This window comes from Microcaecilia unicolor, chromosome 5, assembly GCF_901765095.1.
Source record: "Microcaecilia unicolor chromosome 5, aMicUni1.1, whole genome shotgun sequence".
NCBI classification, from domain to species: domain Eukaryota; kingdom Metazoa; phylum Chordata; class Amphibia; order Gymnophiona; family Siphonopidae; genus Microcaecilia; species Microcaecilia unicolor.
In genome coordinates this window covers 136134532-136156539 of record NC_044035.1, presented here as the reverse complement: position 1 = coordinate 136156539, position 22008 = coordinate 136134532, and the positions used below count along the sequence as shown (strand labels likewise).

The window sequence follows — 22008 nt, the reverse complement described above, 5'->3', positions numbered from 1 at the left end:
GAGGAGTATAGGAGGAACATGGGTGGAGCATGGAAGGAGTATAGGAGGCGCACGGGTGGAGTATGGGAGCACATGGATGGAGCATGGAAGGGGTTGCCACTTACATATGCATCTTACAGAATACTGTAAGTTATGTGTTCCCTTGTCACATTTACATGATTACTCCAGGTCTATGGCTGGTGTAACTGTGGATGAATTAATATAAAGCACACTGACGCCAGGTCATGCTAGTATTCTGTAACAGATGCTGTTATGAAATAGGGTCTCACCTTGTGGCATCAGGGTGCCTATAAGGGGGGGAGTGCCCACTTACAGAACTGCCCCCAAAGTGCATAGAAGAGCTGGGACAAAAATGACATTTAAGGTTTGGTGAAACTGCACACCGGGTTTGTTTTGAACTGAAGAGAACGTAAAACCCAGATGAGATATTAGCCAAACAGAAAAACAAAATAAAAAACTATGGAAGGTATATTTATATCACTGCTCAACTCTCTTTGACTTCTAGCCTTCTGCAAAAAATTATGTCTGAAAGCAATCTCGGAGAAATGATGAAGAACATCCCCTAAACTAGTTCAAATTTTGCAGAGTGGAGACCTCAACAACTTGTCTTACATAGCAATGTTTTTCCATTGTTCTATTGCATACAGTAGTGTTAATGGAAGACCAATCAATAACTCCTGCTAGAAGATATATAGTGACAATGAGGCCCATCTGACAGGCCAAGAATAGGAAAGAAGCTTTTGTTTAACAGAGAACTAATCCCCTGTCTTTTGAGTTTGAAGGTAGAACCAGTAGCAAAAAAGCAGTTGAAATACTTGAGTTTTGAAGTTGTTTCTGTTGTTACTACATCATAAGCTTGTTTTGTTTATCTTATTTTCATATTGAAATTGCAGTTGCTGAGAAAACAAAAGAGCAGGCCAGTGCAGTGGGAGGAGCCATGGTGTCCGGTGCGAACCAAGTAGCATCTAAAACTGTAGAAGGAGCCGAGACCATTGTAACCACCACTGGATTAGTAAAACAGGTCAGTCTGTTGTCTGGGATTCATTTGAGAGCAGATACTTATATAACAGTTTTCTTCTCATAAGCACTGAATACAAGCAGGTAGATGTTTAAGTCTGCATCAGTAGCAACTGAACCATGTACTAAACAAAGCTTCCTGAAAATGGATACTGACAGCTACTAAACCCCTAGCCATGAATTTTTTATCAGTATTATATGGGTAGGACTAGTGCCATTGAAAATTCCCCTCAAATTGCTCCAGACCATCTACATCAGGGTTGTCCAGCCTTGGTTCTCAAGGGCCACAATTCAGTCAGGTTCTCAGAATTTCCCCAATAAAGTATGCATGAGATCTATCCGCATGCACTTCCTCCAATGTATGCAAATAGAGCTCATGCATATTCATTGGGTAAATCCTGAAAACCTGACCTGGTGAAGGCTGATGTTGGACACACCTGATCTAGATAGTGCCAGAGTGTAGCAAGGGTATTCTGCCTAACTATGGTGCTTGTTTTAGAAGCACCCTTTGCATTTTGAATGTCCGTGAACTGGCACGTAGACATCTATCGTGCATAGATATCTAAGTTCTGATTTTACCAAGCAGGAATATAGAAGTCTAAAACTGAAGAAAGTCTAAATAGCGAGGTGGTGTGGCCTGGGTGTATTTTGGGCAGAACTAGGGCAGGCTGAAAAAGAGATGTTTATTTCCCATTTCAGAAGGGGAATGAACATCTATGTCCAAAAAGATGGATATCAGGAGTTAGACATGCTACTGGGACAGCCAGGTTTCAGAAAAGTGCTCCTATTAAAGCTGTATCGAATAGCATATTTTACAATTTGGCCGAATACGAATAATGAAAAATATTATTTGACCAAATATGACAGTTTTTTCAACCAGTGTGCCACAGCTGATCCCCATGTGTGTTGCGGGAGTTGGGCCAGCTTAATTTGTGCCAGAATGGAGTACGTTTTCTTTTCTATAGCTGTTGGCGGCAGGGAGCAGTGATTCATGCAGCCTACTCACACCAACCCTGGAGCCTTCTATCTGACGCTTCTCGCCTATGTGGAAGCAGGAAGTTACATCGGACAGAAGGCTCGGCATTGGTGCAAGCAGGCTGTTTGAATTGCTGTTCCCTGCCAAGGAACCGCTAGAGACAAGAAAACTTTTAAAAGGTACACTGGGGGGGGGGGGGGGGTCAAGAGAGACAAGGGGAGATGCCTAGTTGCTGGCTGGCAAAAGGGACAGGAGGGAGTGATGCTGGACTATTTTTATAGGGGTGGGGGGAACAGAAGGTAAATGCTGTACTATTTTTGTGAGGGTGGGGGGGGGGGGAGGGAAGGTAAATGCTAGACTCTTTGTGAGGGGGTGTGCCTTGACAATTTTAATGCCATATAAATGTGCCATGAGACTTGAAAATCTCTGAAACACAAATACTGAATACAAATAATGGGCATTGAGCTTTAACATAACAAATAATAAAAGAAACAACATGAAATCAGAGATCAAGGGCCTGATATTCAGACCACGGGAGTTAGCAGGGCTGCCTCCCGCGGGTTGGTGCTGAGACTGGATATTCAATTCCGGGCCATTTCCGGTGACCAGCATTGAATATCCAGTTTATTTTTGGCCGGTTTAAACATAACCGGCTAAGGCGATATTCAGCACTGGCTGGTTAAATTTAAACCGGCCAAAGATATACCTGCTATTTCAGCGGCCTAATTTGGCCACCAAACTTAGCTGGTGATGCACTGAATATTGCCGGATAGCCGTTTAACCTGCAGGATCTATTCCTGGCCGGTTAAATGGTTTTAAATATCGAGCAGCAAGTGTTTATTTCAGTAGGATTTAGCACAGTAGAGCCCCGGATTATTCATATTGAAATTTAAATCACTATTGGTCTGAATACAAATAATGTATTTGGGGCACACTCCGGGGCCAAATCAAATATGAATATTTGGTACAGCCCTAACTCCTATTGAGCAGTGCTGTAGTGGAGGGATTAGAGAAGGTTACCTCTGAAAGCAAACCAGGTGAGGGATACTGGGCTCTCAGTTTTGGGAGAAATAGATGTCCATGTTTCTAAAATGGCTGACATAACATTTTATATTCTAGTACATAAATGTCTATGGGTCCTTTTTTCTAGGCGCTTCTGTGTGTCCAATGCACGCCAAATTGGAAATACCTCCCGGCTACCATGTGCCCTGAGTGGTAATTCCATTTTTGACGCACGTCCAAAACACACGGTAGAAAATACTTTCTACCCGACGATAATTGGCAGTTTATGTGCGCTGATGTTTACCACCCGGTTAGCGTGTGAGACCTTGCCGCCAAGTCAATGGGTGGTGGTAAGGTCTCAGGCCGAAAATGGATGCGTGCTGGTTTTAATTTTGCCGTGTGTCCATTTTCAGCCCCCAAAAGGCCCTTTTTTCCAGGTGCGCTGAAAAAAGGACCAGCGCATGTCCATAACACGTGCCTACACCAGCGTAGGCCACTTTTCCGCACGCCTTAGTAAAAGGGCCCCTATATTATCATTTCATAACATAGATGTTCATATGTTGTCCTGGAAAAAAGTATGTTATTGTAGATATTTATTTTCTATAATGGATGTTCATGCTGCACATCACTGGCACATGAATGTCCATTTCATTATGTATTTTAAAACCAGCTCTATACCAGCAGATCCTGCTCTAAAATACTAGCAGAACTTCAGATGCCTCCTTTTTGGCATACGGGGAGAGTCTTTTCTGTAATGGCTCGCTACTGATTTAAATATCTACCTGCATGTTTCTTGTTGCCCACATGCAAAAAGATTTTTGACATTTCTGCAAATTATCCTCCAGAATCATTGCCATTATTACACAAATTCATGATGCAGGGTTAAGCCAAGAATACCAGCGTATGTAGTATGAATTACTTTATACACTTGGTTCAATTACTCTTTGTAAGCCACATTGAACTCGAGTTTGCTTCGGAATAATGTGGGCTATAAATGTCAATAAATAAAAAATAAATAAATGTAGATTCATCTCATAGCTATCGGCATAGGATTTAGCAATGCGCATAAATAGCCCTATAATCACACAGCTCAGAAAGGAAGAAAGAACTTGTACCATCACTTTATCCTGCTTTCACAGCGCCTAAATATAGAACTGAGATACTGTGGAAAAACACTTGGTAGTAATAGGGTTAGAAGATGAAACAGAGCTGTATTAAGGTGGCACCATTTAGAATTTAACTCCTCGCTATCTCAGTCTGCATTGTCTCGATTTTCCTAGATATGGTAGTGATTTTTCATTACATCTTCTCAGGCTCACCGTCACGGCTATAAAAATAAGCAACTTATTATACAACAAATAGCTAAACCTGCATAGGAATCCAGGATAAAGCATCGACTTGAAGGGTAGAGATTAAATAGGGTAGAATTCAAGATAGCTGCGGCCCTGAGAAGCCAACATTCCAACTACCTCTCTGTAGGTTATTTAATAAACCTAGAGCCATCTACTAAGGCTCCCTTGATGCACACATGCTAGTGGTTTTATTCCCCTTTCTAAGAAAGCTGAATTAAGGTTCTTCTTCTTCTTATTATTATTATTATTATTATTTGCATGCAGTAGTTTAACTTTTCTCCATAGGTTCTATCCACTGTTGCAGTTTGTTTTGAGAGGATGCACTTTGGAGTGATACATTGAGAGCTCACAGAGAAACTCAAAATTTTCAGGTATAGGTTGAGTCGATTTTGGTTTTGCTCATTTCATCTATTGACCTGTCGATCTGTATTCTGTAAGAAAGGGATAATAAATCTATAGATGTAGGGGGTAATACCAGAGACCACTTTGCTTTTTCTCTTCGTAAGTAACGATTTGGAAAACCTACCTCCATATGGACAGTGTAGTGGCTTCTTGTCTGCTTCCAGTTGCCTCTGACATCCTCCTGATATAGAACTGCAGATGTCCTGAGCACACTGGAACCCCCTCCTTTTCATAAGAGGTATAAGAAAAGCCAGGTTGAACTCAACAATACTTTCAGTGTTCAATTTTCTGATTAATGTTATTTAACTGTAAGAAAAATTATATCAAAATTAGGTGGGGCTGACTTTACCCCATATGTTATATTGTGGTTTGTAGACAGCTCTGTGGGTGGAAAGCACCACAGAAAGTGCATGCAAAGTATCTATTTTAGATTGACATATACTAAATGTGTTCCATGATGTCTTTTCTTGTAAAGAAAAAGGGCATTAAAAGTGGCATTATGAGGGTGGGAGTTGGGAAGGGGGTCATGAATCCTGACATCGTTAACGCAAGGAGGATGGGGGGGGGGTGCAGGAGGAGGAAGTAAAAAGTAAAAAAAACCTACTACTACTTATCATTTCTACAGCGCTACTAGACGTACGCAGCGCTGTACACTTGAAAGCACGAGGCCTTTCTGATGTGGCATTATGCTGGGATGGGCCACAAACATAGCCACTGGCTCCCAGGCACTGGAGACCTATTTTATGCCACTGGAATAAAAACCATGCTTTAAATAGAAGGATTTTTAGAAAGAATGAACATTACACTTTCTTGCAAAGCAGAATGGAAACTATTATTCCTCTCTACCCCTCCCTGTTTAAGGTCATAAATTAAAGGAAATGACAATGGTATAGGCTATCTAGAGGCTCCCTGGTCCTGCTATGTATGTGTGTGTGTGTGTGTGGGGTGGGGGGTGGGTAGAATAAGAAACATGGTTGTTTTTAAGAGTTACCTCTAATGGGTAGATTTACAGTCCATGGCAAAGGATTTCTGAAGTAGCTCTGGCTACTTTATCACTCCTGAATGAGAGTGAAATTAGAGAGATTTTGCTAGGGAGGACAATAATTGAAAATGGTGTATTTCAAGTTTTTTTTATGGTATCATTATGTTTTTTATGGAAAAAAAAGGGTGATGGATCAATCAGCATTTCACTGCATGTTTCTGTGCATTTCTGTCTGCAGTGGTCTGTCTCTTCACTTTGCTTTCATGTTAGTCTCCTTGAAGTGACATAGCAGAGTTTGCTGCATTGCAGTCAGTTAACATGTGATCAGAGAAACACGCCCCTATCAACGGTCCTTTGGGACCAGCATCCTTATCTCCAGTGCTGTTTACTTCAACTCCAGACATTGTATTCCCTGAAGCTGTCTGCTGTTTTTCCTTTTTTTTTTTAAACATGACTGAGTTATATTGTTGACACCAGGATTTCCTTCCCTGATTTCTGTCTTTTCACAATTCACAATAATGTTTAACCCCCTTCCCCAGCTGCTCTTTTAATCAATGAATAGCTGTAACAATACAGAATATAACTCATTCTAACATATTTAAATTTAAAAAAACATACACATGAATGAAGTTCATTGTTTTAATGTTGAAGACCTCTGTTCAACAGGTAAAGTCCACACTCTTTAAAGGTATTCACAGTATTTTTTTTAGCACTTTTCGACCAGCCTTAAAGGGTTATAACAGTGATTCATTCTGGGGGTCATGATCTCTCCCCAAATATTCACCAATCAAGTCCAAATTTGGGGGGAATGTAGAACTTGGGCTTGGCACCTACCCTATTAAAAGAGACATCAGTCTGGTAAGGGTAAGTTCATTCTTAATTTGGGTCAAAGTTGAAAGGTGCCAGACAATTCATGTATAAGCAGATTTTGTGCTTCCTACCTTATTTGCACCTTATGGGCTGATTCTGGCCCATTAGTCCAAATGAATAGGATTCAATACTGAGTTTTGCTGACAGCTGGAATCATTAATGCTCTTACATAAAAGTTTCTTGACTTCAAATATTTCTCTGAATCTAAGGAACCAGTTGAAAAGCAAAAGGATGAGACCTCTTTTACCCTCCGCTACAGCTGAAGAGCCAGGAGTGGCTTTTTTAGGACCTAATTTACTAAAGCTGTTTCCCATTTTTTGTTTAAGAGTTTAGTAAGCCATGCCTTTAATGCACCATTACACTATGCTAACAAAAGCCCAGAGCCAGCAGCCACCATCCTTCCATCTCTTCTTTTCAGAACCCTAATCATGTGACCAGTCTTATTCACTGACCAGAGATGTAGCCATGGGTGGGCCTGGTCCAGAGGTTGGCAGCAGGCAGTGCAGAAAACTGATCACTGCCAGGGCCGCTGAGAGGGGGGAGCAGGGGGGCAAAATTCCCCGGGCCACCAAGGAGGGCCCGGTGCCGGAGTCTCTCACCCTCTCCTGCTCCCAGGCCGCTGGTGCCGCAGATCCGTCTACACCTGCCTACCCTTAGCTTTCTTCTGTTTGTTGTCTGACCCCTACAGGTACTGAATCCTGCATTGCTGCCCTCACTGCAGTTATTTGTTCAGGGCAGGGCAGGACAATGGTAGGTGTCAGGTTTTCTCTTTCAAAAAGTTGGCAACCCTAGGTGCACCATTCATGTAGCTGGTGAGGATCTCTATGTCCCACCAGCTGAAGACAATTTTAGTTTGCCAAACCCCAGTCAGAAAACTGTGGCAGTCAGCAGCAGCGCTACGAGTGGCTGATGCTGGCATTGCAGGCATTAATTCTTGTACATGCTCAGTTCATATGTTGGAACTTAGCATCCCCTTGATGCCAGTTTTGGTGGCTCAGAGCGCTGCCACTGATTGCCATGGTTTTTCTAATCATGGGTTAATGGGCTGCAAATGTCTTCAGATGGTAGGGCTTGGGAATCCCTGCCAGCTAAGTTATTTAATTTTTTAATTTCATAAGTGGGTGAAGGGAGGGGAGAGGAAATGTGTGCGTCCCTAACCTACCTGTTGTCCCACCCAAAAATTGTTTTCTGGCTACACCACTGTCACTGATCTTTCTCTAGTATCTCTTTCAGTTCCCCACCCTGTCCTCACTGAGCCTCTCATCTACCCACCCTATCTCCAGTCTCTCTTTCAGCTCCTCCATACTGTCCTCACTCATTTTTTTCCGATGCTTCCTTTGTCCTCAGCAGGACCAGCCTAACCCTTAGGCAACACTAGGAAGTTGCCTAGGACAGCAACCTCTAGCAGGCCAGCAAAAAGCTGCGATAGTCAAAGCAAAATCGTAAGTCCTGACAGTTACATTAACTCAAAGAACCAACCATCAGCACCTACGTTTACCTGCAAAACAAAATTTAATATTTAGAAGTATAGGGGGTAATGATCAAAAGCTCAATGATGTCCTCTAAGCACCAATTCCATAGTGACTGTTATAAAAATACCAAAACCAAGGACAACAAAGCCACCAAAATATAAAAAATGAGTATAATAATATACAAGATACTATTTCCCCCAGGATTCTACATATCCATGTGGAAATCCAAGAGTATTCTATAACAATGGGCATAACCTACTTGGTTAACAAGCCAATCAGTGCTGTTAATTGGATGTTAACAAGCAATTATCATCACTAATTGGCTTTAATTAGAACTTATACACACAACTCGCTAAGTGCATTCTATAACCTAGTCCTCATAAATTCTTATGCACATTGTGAAAAAGGGGGTGTGATCATGGGCACAGAATGGGCAGATCGTGGGTGTTCTGAAAATTTACACGCACATAAAATAGTAGATGAAAAACAACAAAGCAGTGGAATCAAATGTATTTATTGGAACAATACCCGACGTGGCCACGTTTCGCCCTCAGGCTGCGTCAGGGGTATAAACTATCAAAAGTGTATGTAAATATATCATACACACTAGTAGTTCCAAAAATCTAGTTCCATTTATCTGCTACTTCCAACTGAACTGATATGTGTATGATATATTTACATACACTTTTGATAGTTTATACCCTTGACGCAGCCTGAGGGTGAAACGTGGCCACGTCGGGTATTGTTCCAATAAATACATTTGATTCCACTGCTTTGTTGTTTTTCATCTACTGTTTTGTAAGCAGTTGTGTGCCTTTTTGTTTTTTTTGTTTTGTCACGCACATAAAATATACCTGCTCTGCACCTAACTTTGGCACCTGTATTTACACCAGGTTTTACTTGGCGTAATTCTTCGTGACTAAATATACTCAAGCAGATGTTGATAAGCATATACTATAATCCACGTGGAAATGTTATAGAATATACTTAGGCGGAAATGTTTTCCGTGTGGATTTACCAGGTGCCATATATAGAATCTCCCCCTTTACGGCTTGTAAAAATATTAATGTTTATTGGGTGGATTCCTTTTTTACTCATTCATAGGGCAAACTCCCAAGCACCACAGAAAATTGGGTTTTTTTTTGTGCCTGTGTTTCTCATTTGAAATAGCCCAAGTATCCATTACTTACTATTACCATATATTGAAAATGTACTTATGTGCCAGTAATTCTTGTGCAATAGAATCTATATGGCAAATAAACTCGAATGGTTTCAGATTGCTCCCCTTAAACACCCTGCATATGATATATACATGTATATGAATATTTTGCCTACGCATGTTAGAAGTTTGGCAAACTTTGTTGTAGAATATGCTTAACGAGTTGTGTGTATAAATTCTAATTAGTGCCAATTAGTGCTCATTATTGCTTGTTAAGTGCTGTTATCAGTGCTCATTAGTTTGTTAAGTTACGTGCATTATTATACAATACACTTGGATTTCTGCACAGATCTCTAGGCGCGCTATATAGAATCTGGGGGATGATGTCCAATAATGTTTTGTTGAATCTATATGGCAAATAAACTCCAATGGTTTCAGATTGCTCCCCTTAAACACCCTGTATATGATATAGTAAGTAATGGACACGGGATATTTCAAATGAGAAATACAGTTAAACGCAACCCCCTCCCCCCACTCTGACTGATATTAAGCCTGTGAGAGGCAGGCCAGCTAAATGCCGCAATCGGCACTGAGCCTGGATATTCAGTGCTGGACCATTTCTGGTGACCGCAATGAATATCCATTTTTTTTGGCTGGCTTAAATTTAATAGGCAAATTAATATTAAGCGCTGGCCGGTTGAGTTTATAATGGCCAAAGATAGGCCTGCTATTTAGGCGGTCCGATTTGGACACTAAACTTAGCTGGTGAAGCGCTAAATATTCATGCTAGCTGGTTATATTGCGTGATTTAGCCAGTTAGCCGCAATGTGCTAAGAGCTAATATTCAGCAGAGATAACTGGTTATGTCACTCTGAATATTAGTATTTAGCCAGTTAAGTGCTATTTAACTGACCAGGAGCCATTCCTAGCCAGTTAAATAGAGCTAAATAATAGCAGGAATGATTTTGTGTTGGTGTTTGGGAGTTTGCCCTATAAATGAGTAAGAAAGGAACATATCCAATAAACGGTAGTACTTTTAGACGCCGTAAAGTGGGTGAGTTACATATCTGAGGGTTTTTCCATCTGTTGCATGTTATTATACTGATATTTTGCATTTTGGTGGATTTGTTGTCTCTGGTTTTTTGATTTTGATATTGAGGATACCAGTGGATTTGAGAGATTTTTGGTATTTTAATTTTGTTATAGAATAGCAGCAGTGCCCCTAACTTTAGGAGCAAACACCTATTGCAACTCAGTGGCTGGTGTAAATGCTCACACGTAGTTGGGCATGTAAATGAAAGTATTCCATAACCTGCACGTATAAGTGCTAGGCATGCCCAGATCCATACCCCTTTGCACTTGTATACTATGGATTTTGCATGCACAATTTGCAGAATTCCAGCTACGACCAGTTGCGTGCATAACTGCTAATTATTCCAAAGTTACGTGCACAAGAGACAGGATTCCATAACTTGCACAATTTGCACGCACAACGTTATGCACTAAGCATATGATTGTGCACACAAGTTTATAGAATTAGAGGTATAGGGGAAGATTATATATATGGTGCCTAAGAAAAACAGTGCTGAAATCAGTGCTGACTAAGCATATTCTATAAGTGGTGCCTAGATTAGAATATGCTTAGCTGATATCTCAGCACATAAAAACTACACGCATCCATTTACACCAATGAAAATGTGCACATGACCATATTCTATAACTGTGTGTGTAAATTTAGAATGCCCACGAAACGCCCATTTCCCTGCTCATAACCATGCCCCATTTTGCCTATGCATGTTAGAAGTTCGGCAAACTTGCTGCAGAATTTGCTTAACGAGTTGTGCGTATAAATTCTAATTAGTGCCAATTAGTGCTCATTATTGCTTGTTAAGTGCTATTATCAGTGCTCATTAGCTTGTTAAGTTACGCACATTGTTATACAATACACTTGGATTTCTGTGCAGATCTCTAGGCACGCTATAAAGAATCTGGGGGATGATGTCCCATAATGTTTTGTTGAATAGAATGTTGCAGGACGATCATGATTGCCGAATTTAATAATCAGAATCTTTGATAGAGAAGCTGATGGGTTAGAGACCTGAAAAAATGTGTGTGTGTGTTGGAGGGGGGGGGGGGGGGGTAAAGTGAAGGCTCTCCTAAGGCATCCAATACACTTGCACCAGCCCTGGTGCTCATTAGTGTCCCTCTCTCAATTCCCTTGCTCTCTCTCTCAAGTTTCTATCTCATGGCACATTTTACCCACCAGTTTACCTCTTAGATCCCCCTCATCCATAGCAGTCTCACTCCTCACTCCACTATTTCCTTCCTCCTCCAGTCACCCTTCCAAGTTGCCAACCATGCAAAGCTCCTTATACTTCCTCCCATTCCTCCTCACCATATGGTGTGCTTCTCCTCTGCACTGAATTTCTCACTGACTTTGAGTCATGCAGTGCAGGAACTCCTGTGCTAGTCTTGGGGAGTACAAACAGGCTTATTTTCGAAAGAGAAGGGCACCCATATTTCGACACAAATTGGGAGATGAGTGTCCTTCTCTCAGGGTCGCTCAAATTGGCATAATTGAAAGCCGATTTTGGGCGTCCCCAACTGCTTCCCATCGCGGGGATGACCAAAGTTCCCGGGGGCATGCCGGAGGCGTAGCGAAAGCGGGACTGGGGCGTGCCTAACAGATGGGCGTCCTCGAGCGAGAATGGAAAAAAGAAGGGCGTCCCTGATGAGCACTTGGGCGACTTTACTTGTTCCATTTTTTCTTACGACCAACCCTCAAAAAGGTGCGCAAACTGACCAGATGACCACCGGAGGGAATCAGTGATGACCTCCCCTGAATTTCCCAGTGGTGACTAACCCCCTCCCACCCTGAAAAAAGCAACTTTAAAAACTTTTTTTCCAGTCTGAAATGTCATACTCAGGTCCATCGTAGCAGTATGCAGGTCCCTGGGAGGGGAGGTATGTGTGTGTCAGCGGAGGCATAGCAAAGGCGTGGACATCCTTCTTTCAAACATTTTGGACGTCCTGAACTGCCCCCCCACAGGGACAGCCAAATTTCAAGGGTGTGGCTTGGAGTGGAGGAGTGGCCTAGTGGATAGAGCACTGGTCTTGCAATCTAGAAGTGGCTGGTTCAAATCCCACTGCTGCTATTTGTGATCCAAAATCCAAATAAATAAAGGGGGTGTCAGAGGCATAGCAAGCATGTATGTCCTTCTCACAGAAATATCCAGGCATGGACATCCTTCCTCAACTGCCATTGCAGGAACAGAGGCATAGCAAAGGACATCCTTCACTCATACTCTTAAAAAAAAAAAAGACATCCTTGACAAGCACTTGGGCTTGTATTTTTCTAAGGTTATAGATGGCAGTTTATTTAAGGTTGTAGATGGCTATTATACACGCAGCTTGTCTGCATGTATGAAGCCGTCTTTGGCATGCGCAGAGCAGTCATGCACAATGCTTGGCTGCTCTGCACTGGCTTCCCCTCCTTAGGAAGGAAATCGTGTGCAAATGAGCTAACAGTGAGCAGCTCATTTGCATGCGATTTCCTTCATGCATGCCCGTTCTTTTCCGAATCACTAAGGGATTGGTAAGGGAAGGGCTTTTTCCGTTCAGTTAGTACATCAGGTAGTCCAGTGCAGTGCCCCCTAGGGTGCCCGGTTGATGTCCTGGCATGTGAGGGGGACCAGTGCACTACGAATGCTGGCTCCTCCCATGACCAAATGAGTTGGATTTGGTCATTTTTGAGATGGGTGTCCTCGGTTTCCATTATCGCCAAAAATTGAGGATGACCATCTCTAGGGACGACCATCTCTAAGGTCGACCTAAATGTGGAGATTTGGGCGTCCCCGACCGTATTATCGAAACGAAAGATGGACGCCCATCTTGTTTCGATAATACATGTTTCCCTGCCCCTTCGTGGGGATGTCCTGCGAGGACGCCCTCAGGAAAACTTGGGTGCCCCATTTGATTATGCCCCTCAAAGTCTCACAAGACCAACAATGGAGTTCAAATTCACTGAAAGCAGCATAGTGCAGGCAAGAACATTGCTACTCTTCCATCAGTAGTGGCCTGAAAATCACAGGTGCTAGGGAGAAATTTCTAGCCTCCATTGTAACTTTGCACCCAGGAGGCTGTCAAGCTTCGAGTTAGATTATTAGAATTTCTGAGATTAAATATGTCAGATTTCTCTTCTCCTCAATAATTCCAGATTAAATAAAAGTTCAGCTGCTTTTCCTACTCTGATACGCCACAGTAGGAAGGGACTTGAAACAGTTCGAGATTACTCATTAAGGGAGAAGAGTATTGTAGAATAAGGGGGTCTGATATATATTTAAATTAAGACCTTAGGGTGACTTATATGTATTGTTCCAGAAGATTTCAGCTCTGGTTGTCAAGAGTAATACAAAGGCTTTGTTCTCAGGGTATTCACAATGGAGGAAATTCTATAAATGGTGCTCAAAATTTGGCACTGGAAAAAATATGCATTTGCGAGCTGAGCACAGTTTATAGAATAGCGCTTAGAGTCAATTTGCATACCATGAAGACTGCATGGAAATCTCTCTCATGCATATTCATTGTGGATATCTTGAAAACCCAACTGGCGAGGAGGTCCCTGAAGATTAGGTTGAAAACCACTGCACTAGGGCACATATTCGTGAATGCCCTCTCCTTTGGAAATTGCTGTAAGAACAAAGTGGCTGCAGACTTTTCCACCAGCTCTTGATGTGGTGTAGATTTGAAAATGCAGTCTATAGGCATTATTCTCTGATGCCTAGATGATTGTAATGCCCCCATGGGATAACAATCCAAGACTCTCGTTGTCTTCAGCTTGTACAAAATTCTGCTACACTTTACTGACAAAATCACCCCCTCTTAAGAATGAGCACTGGTAGCTGGTTACTCACCTTATCACCTATAAGCTCATTCTTTTGACCTTTAAATTACTGCACTCTGGACAAGTACCCTATGTATCGAGGTTAATAATATTGTATGCACCAACTAGAAGCCTTCGTTCCCCTGCTCAAAATGTATTACTCATGCCATCATTTAGGCAGATTTGTTTTGATACAATTTGGTTGAAGCTATTTTGTATTAATAGCCCCAAACTCTGGAACTCACTACCACTTTATCTTCGATTGAAATATAACCTTGACAGATTTAAATTGGGTATAAAGACATTCCTATTTAGAGATACCTATGGCTCTGAGGCTGTGTAACTTTACCTCCCTTCATGCTCTGGCTCTTTGGTGCATGCTTCAGCGTTCAGATGCTGCAGGGCAGTAATTCATCTGCCCCCTACCTCCTAATCCTCTTGTTATTTATCTTTTCTACAATTCTCTATTCTATCCATATTGTAGTTCTTCTCCTTTTCTAATTTTGTTGTATTGTGAACCCCTCAGACGGTATATGTCTATGGTGTGGTATGTTAAATCAGTAACAAAAAGCAAAAAAAGACAAAACAACCCCACAGGTAAAAGACAACACAGAAAAAGTGGGGATGGACAAATGGCCTTCTAGACACTCAAAGGGCACACTTGGATATGGATATAATATCAACCTTATTGATGTTGTCAAACGTATCAGGATTTTACAAGCAAACAGACTCGACATAGACCTGTGTTTCGGTGACTACGCGCCTGCATCAGGAGTCTCTCAGCCTTTTGAAAATCCCATTCTATAACTGTTTCAAAGTTGAAGTAAAAGATGAAAACAACTGTGTCTCCAGAGCCTCACGGTTTATATATGCTAAAAAAACAGGTCCATATTGAGTCTGTTTGCATGTAAAATCCTGATACGTTTGATGACACCAATAAAGTTGACACTACATCCACTTCCAAGCATGCCCTTTTGATATCTAGAAGGCCATTTGTCTATCCTCACTTTTTTTGTGTGGTATCTAAAATGAAATAAACTTGATTAACTTGCAGCTAATCCTTCTTCTCCCCCCCCCCCCCAGGAATGCTGCACCCAAATGCTTTTAAAAATGCAAAATGTTTGTTCCCATTTTGCGTGTGTGAGAAAAATGCTTAGAACACCTGGCTAAGTCAAGTCTCATAAAAGGAAATGATGTTTTTAAAAACAGTTATTAAGTGAAGCATAACTATGCAATGGAGATAATTCACTAAATAGCACCTCATTAGGTCACATGAGCAGTAATTAAGGTTGATGTGCAACTAATTTTGGTTAATCATCCCTGTCTGACATTATTTAAGATGAATAGTACTACAAAACATGTCAGGGAACAGAAAAGCGATTGAGCCAGTATTTTATTTGTAATTATTAGGGATGACACTGCATAAATCATAATTAGAAAGGGGCCTTTTTACTAAAGTTTAGCATTCACTAACAGACTTTAATGTGCGCTAAGTGCCAGGTGGTCCATAGGTACAAAATAGGATGTTCAACATTTATTTATTTAGATTTTGCTCACAACTTTTTCAGTAGTAGTTCAAGGTGAGTTACATTCAGGTACACTTGATATTTCTCTGTCCTAGGAGGGCTCACAATCTAGGTTTGTACCTGAGGCTATGGAGGGTTAAGTGACTTGCCCAAGATCACAAGGAGCAGCAGTGGGAGTTGAACTGGCCACCTTTGGATTGCAAGGCTGGTGCTCTAACCACTAGGCCACTCCTAGCATGTGTTAATGTCCATTAGTACACATTCAGCTTTAGAAAAAAGGGCTCCGAAATATATGTTTATCTCTGCTGTGCTGTATACACTAAATACATCACATGAGCTTTCTTAGAGGCTGGAGATTTTCAAAATTAACAGTCCTTTCCCCCCCCCTCCCCAAAAGGGCTTCACCACCACAGAGACCCCTGCCAAAGACTCCCCCATAGGCCCTTAGGGCCTACCTCTATTAATCCCTATGTGGTCTAGGATAGGCGGGATCCCCGATCACTCCTGCCCCTGCCGGTGCTAGGTTCAAAGTAGTGTCAGTGAACATTAGCAGAAGTCTTGTGGTACTTCCACCAATCAAGCTGCCATATAAGGGCCTTTTGAACCATTTCAAACCTGGTGTTGGCAACATTGTTCTTGCCCCGGATTCCCTGTATCACAGGGATTGATAGAAGTAGGCCTGGTTTGCGGGGGGGGGGGGGGGGTCTATGGGAAAATGGGGGTCTCCAGAGGATGGCCTTCAGGGGCCTTCGGAGGAGGGGGGAGAGGAGCACTGTTCTAATTTTGAAAAGCTTGGCCCCACATTTTAGTGACACAACACTCCCAAGTAGGAAAGCTGGCATTATTTTGCCATGAATTACACAGCTTGTGCTATTTGATTTACTTAATATGAGGTATTTTGCATGCAGCTTGCAGTAACTTACACTACTGTGTGTTATGGTAAAAACAATGCAAATTTTGCTATTTAATAACTAGCACCAGAAATACCATACATGTGTAAATCCCAATTTTGTAATGCCACTACAGGTATGTATGTACAGTAAGTATTCTGTAAGAAGTTACTGTATAGAATTACCTCTATAATGTAAAAAAAAAAAATGTTTTTTTAGGAACGTAGCTTCCTATTTGTCCACTGTTATGCATGGAATTTTCTAGAATGCAACCTGTAAATGAGTAAGTAGCAAAAGGCACAACCTACATGTATAAGTACCAGAATTTACAAGTACAAAGGGTACAGTTATAAGAAGCCACCTAGGTTGAGAGCACAAGTGGAGTGGAGGAGTGGCCTAGTGGTTAGGGTGGTGGACTTTGGTCCTGAGGAACTGAGTTCAATTCCCGGCACAGGCAGCTCCTTGTGACTCTGGGCAAGTCACTTAACCCTCCATTGCCCCATGTAAGCTGCATTGAGCCTGCCATGAGTGGGATAGCGCGGGGTACAAATGTAACAAAAAAAAAGTAGGTCCTTACTTTAGAATACTATCACTTAGGAGTAATGAGGGGTGGGCTATTCTGGTAGATCCTAGCAGAACACGTTCTTCACAGTTGGAAAGAAATATGAATGTGAATGCATGGATGGTCCAAAGATAGGTAGTAGGTTGCCTGCCTAGCAGGCCCAGTGAAGAGCTTGCTCCTGTTCCTCAGAGGCCATGAGAGAAGGGAAGAGCAAGGAGTGAACCTTTTCCCCGAGAGGAGTGAGGAGTTACCTGCTTAAGCAAAAAACTGAGTGTAATACTTTAGGGGGACAGGGTGTCTAAAGGAGTAAGAAGATGGGATCGTAAGGGAGGGTACAAATAATATAATGATAGGGTGGATCAAATTGGAGGAGGTGGTGCTATATGTTAGAGGGAATTGAGTGAAGCAAAATAGAATTTCAGAAGGAAATAGCAACCTGGAATCTTTATGGAAAGAAATTCCAGGTGTGAAGGGCTATATCACCATCCTAGAACAGACAGATGATTATATGTTGACAAAAATTAGAGAAGCTAATAAATTTGGCAACCCTATAATAATGAGTTATTTCAATTATTAAATAGAAAAGAAAAAAAGAGGAGGCAGAGCTCACCCAACAATTATTATCCTTGTGTTCCCAAAATGTGGAGGAGAGAGACCTCAGAGTTATCTTGGTAATCAAAATTTATCTAGGACTCAGTACAAACAATCACTAGTATCTAAAAACAAAAATCCAGAGTTTACTATAATTCAAGAATAATAGTTTAGTTGTCAATAATCAGCCAGTGGCAGTCAGCGCATTTTTAAATGCCAACAGCCATATGTTGAATTAGGGTCATATCTGGGTGCTGGCTTTGATGGCCTAGGTAAATATTAGCCGGGACCCACAGAAGAGGCCTATCACCTAAACTGCCTTAAAGCTTCATGTGTTTCAGTACCATGAAACTTTCTGAACCTGGATTGATATGGAGCTAACACTCTCTGCTCATCTACATATTACATAAGAACATAAGAGTAGCCATACTGGGTCCATCTAGCCCAGTATCCTGTTTTCCAAATAGTGGCCAAGCCAGGTCACAAGTACCTGGCAGAAACCCAAATCGTGGCAACACTCCACACTACAAATCCCAGGGCAAGCAGTTGCTTCCCATGTCTTTCTCAATAGCAGACTATGGACTTTTCCTCCAGGAATTTGTCCAAACCGTTTTTAAACCCAGATACGCTAACCGCTGTTACCACCTCCAGCAAAGAGTTACATAAGTACATAAGTACATAAGTAGTGCCATACTAGGAAAGACCAAAGGTCCATCTAGCCCAGCATCCTGTCACCGACAGTGGCCAATCCAGGTCAAGGGCACCTGGCACGCTCCCCAAACGTTCCAGAACTTAACTATTCGTTCACTGAAAAACATATTTTCTTCTATTTGTTTTTAAAGTATTTCCATGTAACTTCGAGTGTCCCCTCCTAAAGTTGCATCTGCCATGACTGACATACCCCCCGTTTACTAAGCTGCGTTCTAATGCCAACATAGCCTATTCATTTTGAATGGGCTATGTCGGCATTGCCGCGTGGCTCAGTAAACAGAGGGGATAAAAGGCAAATTCAAGACTGGTCAATACTTTTAGGTTTACTAGGGTCCAATGAGGGTTTCTTCAGAAGTGGATGCACTGCTGCAGTTTTCCAACTACGTGGAACAATCCCCTTCCTCAGCGAATTATTTACAAATGAGCTGAAAAAACTGGCTATAATGTCTTTTCAACTGCAATCAACAAAGTGGAAGGGTACTTTTCTAAATTTCAAAAGTGAAGACTTCAAAGAGAGATATCAACCACATTAAGGGGTCCTTTTACCAAGCCGTGCTCAAAAGTGGCCAGTACTGTTGTCAGCATATGGGCTCCTTTGCTACTCCCATGCTAATCAGGTAGAGTGCAGTAGTGTGTCTGTGTTACCCAATTAGTGCAGGCATGCCTACTCTCCGCCCATGAGCACACCTCCTGTGCTGAAAAATAAAAAATATTTTCCAGCGTGGGATTAGCATGTGCTAAGTGGTGAAGTCCTTTCTCCTATAGGAAGGAGGAAGAGCAACCAGGCCTAGGTGGTATTTGGTTACAGCATATATTCAGCAGACTGCTAAAGCCTGTCTTTCTTTCTTTAGTCTATAATATCACCAAAATTCACCCTTTCCTTTCTGAGCACACTACCAGAACCCTCATCCACACTCTTATCACCTCTCATTTAGACTATTGCAACTTGCTTCTCACAGGTCTCCCACTTAGCCATCTCTCTCCTCTTCAATCTGTTCAAAATTATGCTGCACGACTAATATTCCGCCAGTTTCATTATGCTCATATTAGTCCTCTCCTTAAGTCACTTCACTGGCTTCCTATCCGTTTCCGCATACAGTTCAAACTCCTCTTATTGACCTATAAATGCATTCACTCTGCAGCTCCTCAGTACCTCTCCACTCTTATCTCTCCCTACAATCCTCCCTGGGAACTCCGTTCACTGGGTAAATCTCTCTTATCTGCACCCTTCTTCTCCACTGCTAACTCCAGACTCCGTTCCTTTTATCTTGCTGCACCATATGCCTGGAATAGACTTCCTGAGCCGGTACATCAAGCTCCATCTCTGGCCATCTTCAAATCTAAGCTAAAAGCCCACTATTTTGATGCTGCTTTTAACTCCTAACCCTTATTCACTTGTTCAGAACCCTTATTTTATCATCCTCACTTTAATATTCCCTTATCTCTTGTTTGTCCTGTTTGTCTGTCCTAATTAGATTGTAAGCTCTGTCGAGCAGGGACTGTCTCTTCATGTTCAAGTGTACAGTGCTGCGTACATCTAGTAGCGCTATAGAAATGATAAGTAGTAGTAGTAGCTTCACTCCATCTCACCTTGGTGTCCTTCCGTGTATTAGTACCCCAAAGTGAGGGTCCTTAACCCCGTACAGTTCACCCCCCCCCCCCCCAGGCAGGGCTCTCTGCTTAAGTCCAGACCCCCATCTCCACATTCACATAGGTCCCAGCCTAGAGCATCTCACCCCCTCAAGCTCAATACAGTGTCCTTTATCCAGGGTTTCCTCTTGTCCACATATCAGTCCATGCAGTCCTTAGAGGAATTCAGTCTCTAGTAAGCTGAGAAAAAAAGCAAAATAAACATCACGGATGTCAGTTCATCCCTCTCATTTTAAGCACTGTTCATAACAAAACCCAAAGTTCATACCTAACCCGCATTCCCATATGCGCTCCCAGTTCCACAGCTCTAACACTAAGCAGAGTCCAGGAAAATATAGATATACAGAGCAGTTTTGCTGCTCTCATCTTCAAACAGAGTTCATTTGTATATGGAACAGTTTTACTGCTTTCAGCTTCAACCCTCTATTCCTTCACCCCTCCTCTCGTATAGCAGAGGCTGAAGGGACCCCCTCCCATATCTATACCAGCACCAACTCCCGGTATCCTCCCACATGGGTCAGGGCTGAGCCTTCTATCTGGTTCTTCCTCCCCCCCAGGAACCTTCTCCCTCCCTACACCAAGCTAGAGAGCAAGGCTGCTATGAGCCCTTTCAATTGTTCCCCTTTCACCTTGGCCAGAGCTGAGACATCCATAGGTTCCTGATCCACAGCTGCCTCTTGAAGAACCCCCTGTCTTCCCTCTAAGGGTTGCCAGTCCATGGGTTCCTCCTCCTGTGTCTCCCCCAGCTGCATCATATCCCCATGATTAAACCTCCCTAGCCAATCATACCCCTCCCCCTCAGGAGCCTGGGAATTGTAGTGCTGTGCATTCTTCTTGGCCGTGTCATGTGCTCTATCTTGGGACTGTTGGGAGCTGTGGTCTTCTTGCCCAGAGGGAGGGGAAAGACTGCACTTCCTGAGAGGGGAGAACAACCTATGCCGAGGCATCTGGGACCTGTAGTTTCCTGGGGTTTCTGGTAAGGTTTACCTCTCCGGCTTTTCTCTCTATAGACTACCCTGCCCCTTCTCCTGGGCTCCTCACAGTGGAAATCTACTATGGGACACATTAGTGCACAATAGTGCTCTTTTAGCAAGCAGTAGGCCCTGTTAGGCCTACACGCCTTAGTAAAAGGGCCTCTTATTTATTTACCAAAGTCATGTTTTCCTTCAGTTTCACCATTTCTTCTGATTTGCAAACTTTCAAAATTGAAATTTGAATGAATTCTCACATTTTAAAAAATGGATTAAAGAAGCTAACTTCTCACAATCTATCTGCAGGGTAATAACCTTTGAATTGTCCTTGAAAGCAGTAATCACAGTTTTTGCAAGGGAAAAATTTGCTTTGATCTATTTGGAATTTTCTGGTATTACTTTTTTTTTCTGGAGATGATGAATATTAATTGAAGTTTATGCAAATCATAATCCAGTTCTCATGACTAACTGAATTACCATCTTGTCATAATCATTCTTGTCATCTTTAGAAATGTAAACAAACATTCTTCACTAAACTTCAATCATGGTTACTATATCAAGATTAACCAAAATTAGATCACAATCTGTCAGCAAAGGCTTTATTTTTATCTCCATTTGTTAGAATGCCTTCCTATTTTCTTCACAGACATCTCACTTGTTTATCTATTCATGTCAAGATCTCAACACCTCATTACTAAAGAAAGTGAAGATTATAAAGAAAAAAATAGTCGATTTGGCAGTGATCCAACTATAATAACTATGAAATGAAACTAAACACTGCTGCAGAACTCATGATTTGCCTGAGGAGCTACAGCATTATTTTCATCCAGTTAATACTGACTACGTCAACCATATCTTTAACAGAGATATCATGAAAATGAATAATACATTTTTGATCTAAATGTTGTATGCTTTGGATAGTATATTTTCTAGTTATTCTACCCAGCAAAGTCTGACCTTGGAAAGAGGGATATATGTGATTGCCTCTGGGAA

The 22008-nt window shown here is 42.0% G+C and overlaps 1 protein-coding gene across 2 annotated transcripts in view; it reads left to right on the top strand.

The window, feature by feature from the left end:
* Window positions 1-22008, top strand: part of SNCG (synuclein gamma) — a 65049-nt gene that overhangs the window by 26193 nt on the left and 16848 nt on the right. For both annotated transcript variants that reach the window (XM_030203352.1, XM_030203353.1), the window contains exon 3: window positions 894-1021. In XM_030203352.1, coding sequence (XP_030059212.1) covers window positions 894-1021 — 128 coding nt within the window. The remainder of the gene's footprint in view (window positions 1-893; window positions 1022-22008) is intronic.